Source organism: Nicotiana tomentosiformis, chromosome 3, assembly GCF_000390325.3.
Source record: "Nicotiana tomentosiformis chromosome 3, ASM39032v3, whole genome shotgun sequence".
Taxonomy (NCBI): Eukaryota; Viridiplantae; Streptophyta; class Magnoliopsida; order Solanales; family Solanaceae; genus Nicotiana; species Nicotiana tomentosiformis.
In genome coordinates this window covers 53,726,357-53,735,598 of record NC_090814.1, presented here as the reverse complement: position 1 = coordinate 53,735,598, position 9,242 = coordinate 53,726,357, and the positions used below count along the sequence as shown (strand labels likewise).

Genomic DNA, 9,242 nt, shown 5'->3' with positions numbered 1-9,242 from the left:
AAACAACACCAAAACAACGAATCGCACCTCGAATCGAACTTATAAGTTTATGAAATTTTTTAAATTTTGTATCTTGTGCGGAAAAGTATCAAATCAACCCGAAATGACTTCAAATGTTGGATGCAAGTCATAAATGACATAATAAAGCTGTTCCAATTTCCAGAATTAAATTCCGACCTCGATATCAATAAAGTCAACTCCAGGTCAAACTTTCTAAAAATCTTTCATTTTTCAACTTTTACCAAAATGCGTTGAATTGTCCTACGGACTTCCAAATACAAATACGGACATACGCCTAAGTCCGTAAGTCCGAAATCACTATACGAAACTATTGACATCATCAAAATTTTATTCCGAAGTCATTTGCACAAAAGTTAAACTCCGGTCAACTCTTTTCATTTAAGCTTCAAAAATAAGAATTGTTCTTTCAATTTAATTTCGAATCTTCCGAAAACCAAACCCGACCACACACGCGGGTCATAATACATATTACAAAATTGCTCGGGACCTTAAGTCGTTGAACGTAATGTTAATTCTCAAAACGATAAGTCGGGTCGTTACATAAAAGCTCTTGGGACAAATCAAGTTGCAAACCATACGAGGGACTAAAGTTTCAAACGAGTGTACATATGGCTTTACTTTAAATAAACATAACTCCCAGTCTATAAGGAGTTGTGTGATGTACCCCCTATTAAAGTAACGGTCTTTGTGTGTAATTTCTAACGATTCAAACCATTTATTATTTACATATCCCTATAAAGAGTTATGAATATTTTACTGAAGGGTGTCTAGAAGAAAAACTTGAATAACGCAGTACAACCTACGAAGACTGTTGTACAATTCGCTGAAACAACCTGGACTGTATACTTTGTTGCGCGACCATTAACTTAATTTTATAAAATTTTGAGTTATGGCTTGAGATAAATATAGAGATATACCGATTAAGGTGAGTTTCTAATGATATTTTGGTGCAATTACAACTCTTTAATACTAGCCCTAACACTAGAATTTTACTAGTGTTAGGGCTAGTAACATTTGGAAAAATCCTTATATTTTGGATTTTTTGGAAAATTCTTATATTTTCAAGAAACTCAAGAACTTCAATGAAAATTTTCAAGATTTGTCTTCAAGAGGAAATTTTACTGCTTAATTTTCCTATACTCTTTATAAATAAGTACACACAAAAAAAAAATTGGAGTAAGAATTATGATTTAATTGAGATATTAGATGAACCCTAGAAGTGAGTCTTGTGAATAAGATTGAATAGTTGGTAGGAAAGATGAATAGTGACGTGTGGATATAAATTGAGCTATGTAGTAATCTTAATAGTCTCAATGACGTATTGAACACCAAGGATTGAAAAGATTTAGTCAAACCGATAATTTGGATTGGGACTTTTTCGTATATATAGGAGATTTTAAATTTATTTACTCGATTTTATCAAAGTTTTTATATTACAGAAAGTAATTAAAGTTTTTTTATAAAATATATACAAATGCGGTCAAAATCTATAATTTATCTACAACTTAATACACATTTTTTGTACAGAATCCGGTCAAAAACTATAATTTACATACAATTTATATACAATTATGTAAGTTGTAGATATTTTGTATATTATTTCTACTCTCGACATACAAAATATAAACAATTTGTTTATGTCTTCATTTTCGAGTTTCAGTATGAAATTCCAACCAAGACCATCACGAATCTTCACCAAATTCTCTCAAAATTGAGATATAGACTCTAAATAATACTCTCAATCATTTGCAATAACACCCAATCTAAATAAATAATAATTATTTTTTTTAATGATTGTCAATGGAGTTTAAATTCAAATATTTATGCTTAGTTTAATCAATGCTTAAAAATCTTTATGCTTAGTTTAATCAATACATGTGGCACGCCCAATGCATATGCCAATGGTTTAATCTCTTCATTAATCAATATGATGCAAAACTTCAGACTATTTTTATCAATGGGAGAGTAATAAAGTTGTGCCAGTTATGTTCTTAGATTTTTTTAAAAACTAATTTTAGGATTTCCATATCTTCTCTTCATTCGTGACTTTTTAAGATCAGAACGTATTCTATATATTTTTAGTGATTGGTTACGTGGGGGTGGGGGGTTGGGATACGGTGTATTACTGAAAGACGTACAGTGGGTGTGGGTAGAAATCTGAAGGCTTAGGATGGGTTACCAATTAAAGCCCTATAATTGAGGAATATTAAATTTTTAATAAAATGTATATAATTGATAAATTGTATATCAACTTATAATTAAATTAAAACCTAAACAGTAAGGGTAAATAAGTTTTTAATTGTAAAAATCTCATTTGGATTTAAACTGGCTTTGGGTCCAAGTATAAAGTATTTTAATAGTACAGATGACGTAATTGTGAATTGATGTTGATGAATACACATTATATTGTATAGCTAATTGCGTTTCGACGAATTGGAGCATACGTTGGATATGTTAAGAACGTTAAAACTTTGAAAGAAGAAAATTGGAGGCTAGGTAAATTTATTAGACTTACTCTTCTGGATGGATTTTCTCTAGAAGTAAGTTTCGAGTTAATACAACAACAACAACAACATACACATGAGATTATTTATAAATATGTCTCTGTACTTAGAAACAAGTGGGTATGAATATCACCATATGTTTTTAAGTTGTGTTGCATATATAGTGTCATGTGATTTTATAAAAAATATTATTTTTAAATATTTGTTGGCAAAATGATACTTAAGGCAAATGTTAAGTTTTATTGAAAGCTTATGTATTAAGAAAAGTATAAATGTTTGAGTACTATAAATGTATTTTCATGAAAAGTATGTCTTTTTGAAACTTAATAAATAAAAAAATACTCTTTAATTCTTTAAATAATTGGTGTTAAGTCGCTAAAGTTTTAATATGCAAGATGTATTCATTGATTCTTAATCAAAGGATTTGGATTGATTATAAATAACAAGGTTTTTTTAAAAAGGATAGATGCTTTGAGCCATAAAGTTAAAATGACAAAGGGCATAATTGATATAATATTTGTCACTTTATATCAAATATTGATTGCATTATTTTTGTGAAGCCTTGTTTCAAGAACTTGAGTTAGAGAGTCTATGATACTTTTTAAGTACTGTGACGATGTACTCAGTCCTCGCCTCCAAGGTCATGCCTATTTTACATGTTTCAAGATGAGGTTTGGTACGTGATGTATGAACGGGATTAGGATGACTCTCTTCCCGAATTATATGGGCACTACTTCTATTATATGGTAGCTATCATGTTGTTCTTATTTTCTTTTAGTTGGGAATTATTCTAAGTGTTGATTTTATTCTTCGCTATAGAGGCTGAATATTTATGTTAGGTGGTAACAATGAGATTGTACATAACATGCATGAAAGATAATTACTTTATTTTATTCTATCATTTTTATAAAATGCTTCGAGTATCGTTTCAGATATAAAAAGTATTTCATGATTGTTTTTATTTTTTTTAGCAAATATACCACTTCTGCCTAGTAGCTAATATATATATATATATAAAAAAAATCCCAAAAATATGAGTCCAAGTCTTACAAGGTGCCCAAATAACTCTAAAACTTGTAAACTAACACTAGCTAGAATAGTAGGTAATAAAAGCAAAACTAACAAGCTAGTTATTACATAAAGGTAGGATATAAGCTTCCATAAGCTAGTAGTGCAAGTGAATCTAAAGGCCAAGGGCAATAACCACATAGTAGCACCTCCAAAGCTATCACGGGGCGCCAGGTTATGCATTCCAAAATACAAGACTCCCATGAACAAGGCAAATAAGGACTCCAAACAGTCATACCACTGCATAGTAGCTATCCAGAACTGCCAGAAGCAACTGTTGATACTGCTTGTAGTCTGCAATCTTGAACTCCATCTACGTGCACAACAGCCCACTCTATAGCCAGATATGTAGCTAATTGAACAATACCTAATACATGTACCTTCAATTGTATAAATTAACAACTGCCTGCTTAAAACATGTGAGCTATATGATGCCTTTTCATCTCCAAAATAAGCATGAAACTACACTAATACCGCTGGATAATGATATAGCACTATACAACTAATTATATTTTCAACAATCTCAGGCAATAGTTGCACTTGTGTCTCAGCTAAGTCAATAGTACTCTCTAGTCTACTAACACACTGTGTGAGCTCATACACAAAGTGTGTATCAATGAGGATCCAGCATGCAACAATATATTCTTGTGAGAAGCAGAAGCAGTACCAAACCCTAGTAGATAAAAACATATCACCTTATAAACTTGTACTTGAGATGATGCCTTCCCTGCTTGCCCTACATGGTCCATATAGTATATCATTACCTCCAAAATGAGCATGTTGCCATGCTAATACCACTGAAAAGTAGTTACACGCTATACTGATAAAATTCTGAACATGGGCAGTAGTAAGAGCAGACATTGAACTCAATCCCTTTCATCAATCTGGTGCTTTTTTCTTGGCAACCTTAACCCTAAGGTTCGGTATTTGTGCTTTGTTCATGTTTACCAATGTTTTTCCTGCTGTAGGTAGTTCATAAAATGAATGAAATATGATTGTACCTGCAAAAGAAAAAATAAAGTTAGCTAAAAAGTCTGCCACAACATTGCCCTCCCTAAGCACATGGTAAAAGAGCACATTGAAGGTGTTCTTCATATCCTTTATCTTCTTCCTTCTGCCCGTATGCACCAAGGAGACTCCCATTCTCCTTCAATTATCTTCTTTATCACCAAAGAATCAGTCTCAAGAATAAGAGGGTGTAGCTGTTTTTCAACACAATAAGCTAAGCCTTCAACAATTGCTTTTGCCTCTGCCATTATATTTGTTGCTTCCCCTGTCTCCACTGCCTTAGCAGACACCAAATTTCCACCACAATCTCTCACACAAAAGTCATAGGAGCTAGGTCCAGGATTGCCTCTAGAGGCACCATTAATATTACACTTGAACCATCCTTCATGAGGAAACTGTCATGTTACTCTTTTGGTCACAACACAAGGCTTGTAGGCTTCAAAGAACCTGGCCATATAACTTGAAAATATATTTATTTTTAAATGGCTTTCACTATTAATTGATTTTCATATATATGGTTGAGGTGCATCATATGTGTTTGTTCACTCTGGTTAGATAGTGTACTGGGTGCCAGTTACGTGAATTTAGATCGTGACACAAATAATATATAATGGTACACATCTCATCTTCTTTCATGTTCATCTCTTACTTCAAATTTGCTCAAGTTTCAATTCAAACCACCTCATATCTCCACCAAATCATCCAAAATTGAGATTCAAACTGCTTCAAATGGGTATTGTTTGAACTAAAAGATGAACATGAAAGAAGAGATGTGTATCATTGTATATCATTTGTGTCACGACCTAAATTACGTGACTGACACCCGGTACACTATCCGACCAGAGTGAACCAACTCATATGATGCACCTCAACCATATGTATGAAAATCAATTAACCATGAAAGCCATTTAAAAATAAATAAATTTTCATATTAAATCATGGAATACTTTTTATATCTGAAACTATACACGAGACATTTTATAAAAATTATAAGAGATATGGATTAAATGATTTTTATCATTAAAATAGAAGTTTTTAATGTGACATTACATGCCAAATGATTGTTTTTTTTATTTTTTGAGCCAAAAAGCAATTGTTGAGTGATGTTGTCGTCCCAAAAAAGTGATTTTGATAAATTATTTTCACAAGGGATCATCCGAGGAATTAACTCAAAAATCTGAATGCATGTGTACGACATGAATAACATGCACTTGGTAAATATTTTCTCTAACAATTATTATTTTTAAATTAAGTATCACAACTTGACAATAATGTAATCATGGACAGTTGAAAAGTTGAGTAATAGCTTTGACCAAGTTTTTTCTAGGCTAAAAGCACTTTTTTTTTAATTTAAAAAGTACTTTTGAAGTATTTGACCAAGTTTTTAGAAGGGAACAAATGCTTTTGAGTAGAAGCAGAAGTAGTTTTGGAGTTGAAGAAAAAAGTAGTTTGTCCCCAAAATCACTTTTTTGAAAAGCATTTTTGAGAAAAATTCGATTAGAAACACTTTTTAAAAGTTTGGTCAAATACTAATTAATGCTCAGAAGTGTTTTTCAAATTAATTAGGTAAATACAAATTATTTCTCACCAATAATACTTTTGATAAAAAATATTTTTCAAAATAAGTTTGATTTTAGCTAGAAACTTACCAAACATGCTTATAAGTCCTTAAACAATACCGAAGAGCCAAGACCAGCAAATATATTACTTAAAATCGGTAACGAATCTCAAAGTCCTACCATCAAAATTTTCAACGGGGAATCTGGATATTAGTATTATTATTGATCCAACTTCCTATGGTGTATGCAACTCCTCCTCAGTCCTCCCCTCCTGTTTTTTAATTCATTAAATTATGCATTTATCTATCTGATCTTAAACAGGTGTTCGGAGAATAGATCTTACAATTAAAAGTGTGACGTAGTGGTTCTTTTTTTTTTTTTTTTTTTTTTTTAAAGATCGATGGTACTTTCCTCCTTATCACTCAAAAAGGCTCAAACAGTCCTCTATACGAGTATAAATTCTGAGGATACAACATACTATAAGTGAGATATATAGATATCAAGGAATAAACACAGGCAAATAGAGAGAGAAAGGGAGATGGGGTTCACAGAGAAACAAGAAGCTTTGGTGAAGGATTCTTGGGAAATCATGAAGCAAAATATTCCTCAACTCAGTCTTCGTTTCTTCTCCTTGTGAGTACCACTTTTATATATACATGTACACACAGTTAAACGAATGCTTTTGCTTATAATTTTATAAACTGAAATTCAGAATCAGTGACTTTTTTACACAAACACACATATGTAGTCCAATCTAGTCTAGATTTGCTACTGCGTAAAAAGTGCGATGCATACAATTTTCTGTGTGTTTTCCCTATTTGGACTTCAAATATGATGCTATATAACTTGTCCAACTGTTGCTGAGCAATATTTTTATATCAATAAAAAGGTAATTTTAATGTGGTCGATTTAACAGGATCCTGGAGATAGCACCAGCAGCAAAGAACATGTTCTCATTCTTGAAGGATTCGGACGAAATTCCTCACAATAATCCTAAACTTAAAGCCCACGCTGTTAAAGTTTTCAAGATGGTTAGTAGTTGTATATATCCCATGCTCAACTTCCTTCTTCAATATTAATTAACATTTATCTTCCTTTTAATCAAGGATCTCCATTCGTCATTTTTGTGGATTTGTTCTTATTATAAATTTAATTTGATGCAATATATTCAATAATATTGTCCTATTTTGCTCGAAATTCTGAAAATATTGTTGGGCGCATGTCGGATCCTTCAAAAATAATATATTTTGTAAGAGCCGACGCGAAAGTGCCAATATTTAAACGAGCCTGCGCAACATATATATTGTCACAATCTAGTCTACATACACCTCATATTTCCCAACAAAGGATAAGGACCGTGGCATGCACATGCTCTCAACTTCGTCTGGTTATACGCATTAGCTTGGAAGTTTCTGCTTGCATTTTCCGTCTTACTATTTTTATATTTTTTCTTTTCTTGGAAGTTTCTTTAAAAGTTTATTTATTACTCCACTACTTTCTATTTCATTTCATATATGAAATCCAAAGAATCATTATCTTTCTATTTTTATTTTATAATCATGTACTTACTCCCTTCATTCACTTTTACATGTCTGTTATTTTAAAAATTGATTTTCAGTTTTATTTGTCCACTTTCGCATATCAAAAGAAATATAATTTATTTTTCATATTTTGCCCTAATATTAATTACCCATTCCAAATTATTTTTCAAATTCATTAATACTATACACCAATTAATATGAGTATCATGATAAATTATACATTTTATTTATTATTTCTTAAAATGTGTACAAAATCAACAATAGACAAGTAAAAGTAAATGGGGGAGCAAGTATCATGGCTGACTCTAACTACGGATAGTTTTGGTATGTGCTAAAAGTTAATTTTTCTGTCAAATGAAACATCGTCAAATAAAAATAAATTAGGATACTAAAGTATTTTCACTAAAATCAGTAATAAACCAAAAAAGAAAAAAGAAGACTAAAACAAATGTGGTTGAATATTATAGACATGTGAATCGGCCGTTCAGCTGCGGGAGAAGGGTGAAGTGGTGGTTGGTGAGACTACGCTCAAGTACTTGGGATCCGTCCATCTCCAAAAGGGAGTTATTGACCCTCATTTTGAGGTAATTTTTTGTTTTCCCATAATTCAAACAAAAAAGAGTTTACTCACTCCCACTCCCGTCCACAATAAGTAATTCTTTGATTTTTTTTTTAGGTCCAAAATAAGTAATTTTTTAAGATTCAAGAATGAATTAATTATTTTTTTTACATTGCCCTTAGAGTAAATAGTGTTGGAGTACGTGTTAGTAGTGTTTATTTGAAGAGATAGTAAAGGTTAATATGATCAATTTTATTACTAATTATTTTTAAAAGATGAATTTCTTAATATGTGTGAAACCAACCAAAAAAATTATTTATTGTGGACGGGAGGAAGTAGCATATAATAAAAAAATATTTATATATATGGTTGCATTTGTGTATTAATGTAGGTAGTAAAAGAAGCATTGTTGAGAACAGTGAAAGAAGCAATGGGAGAGAAATGGAGCGAAGACACGAAAGAAGCATGGGGTGAAGCCTACGACCAATTGGCTGCTGCCATTAAAGCTGAGATGCACTCTGAGGCTGCTGCAGCCTAGGTCTAGCGTTCATGTTCTGTTTTTCTTATGTATTTTGTGGATTATATTATGTCCATTGCCTTTAACGTATGTTATAATGAAGTATCTTAATTAATTAAATGAATAAAAGGGTGTGCTTGATCATACATGTTCCTCCACTTTAGATTCTTAAATATTACTATCATATACTTCCTACTTCCTACGTCCGTTCACTTTTACTTGTCAATTTTAGTAAATCAAGAAAAAGAAAAAGACGGCTCATTTTCCAAATTATTTTTCGATACTTTTTGAGATGTTATCATTATTACTTATAAATTATAAAATATATACTTCATTTATTTTTTTTTAAAGGGAGTGCAATGTCAAAAGAATAATTAAATATGAATGGAGAGAGTATATAGATTTATGGAAGACAAATGTTTAAAAATTATTTTACATAGGTAAAACGTTCGCATACACCAAGAA

At 31.4% G+C, this 9,242-nt stretch overlaps 1 protein-coding gene across 2 annotated transcripts; it reads left to right on the top strand.

The window, feature by feature from the left end:
* The first annotated feature begins 6,296 nt into the window (after positions 1 to 6,296).
* On the top strand, positions 6,297 to 8,923 carry LOC104100278 (anaerobic nitrite reductase HB2). Of its 2 annotated transcripts, XM_070196970.1 has the most exons (5): positions 6,297 to 6,402; positions 6,557 to 6,793; positions 7,077 to 7,191; positions 8,169 to 8,285; positions 8,652 to 8,923. In XM_070196970.1, exons 2-5 carry the CDS (start codon positions 6,699 to 6,701, stop codon positions 8,796 to 8,798), a joined length of 474 nt encoding a protein of 157 aa, XP_070053071.1. In that variant the 5' UTR covers positions 6,297 to 6,402; positions 6,557 to 6,698; the 3' UTR covers positions 8,799 to 8,923. The 2 variants fall into 2 exon arrangements, with proteins under 2 accessions (XP_070053071.1, XP_009605782.1); XM_009607487.4 differs by having other exon boundaries at positions 6,398 to 6,793.
* Positions 8,924 to 9,242: the final 319 nt, after the last annotated feature.

What these genes read in the sequence shown, in the direction of transcription:
- LOC104100278 (XM_070196970.1), top strand. Translation starts at nt 6,699, where the DNA reads ATGGGGTTCACAGAGAAACAAGAAGCTTTGGTGAAGGATTCTTGGGAA. An exon ending in AGTCTTCGTTTCTTCTCCTT is followed by an intron (nt 6,794 to 7,076) that starts GTGAGTACCACT and finishes TCGATTTAACAG; the next exon opens with GATCCTGGAGATAGCACCAG. An exon ending in CTGTTAAAGTTTTCAAGATG is followed by an intron (nt 7,192 to 8,168) that starts GTTAGTAGTTGT and finishes TGAATATTATAG; the next exon opens with ACATGTGAATCGGCCGTTCA.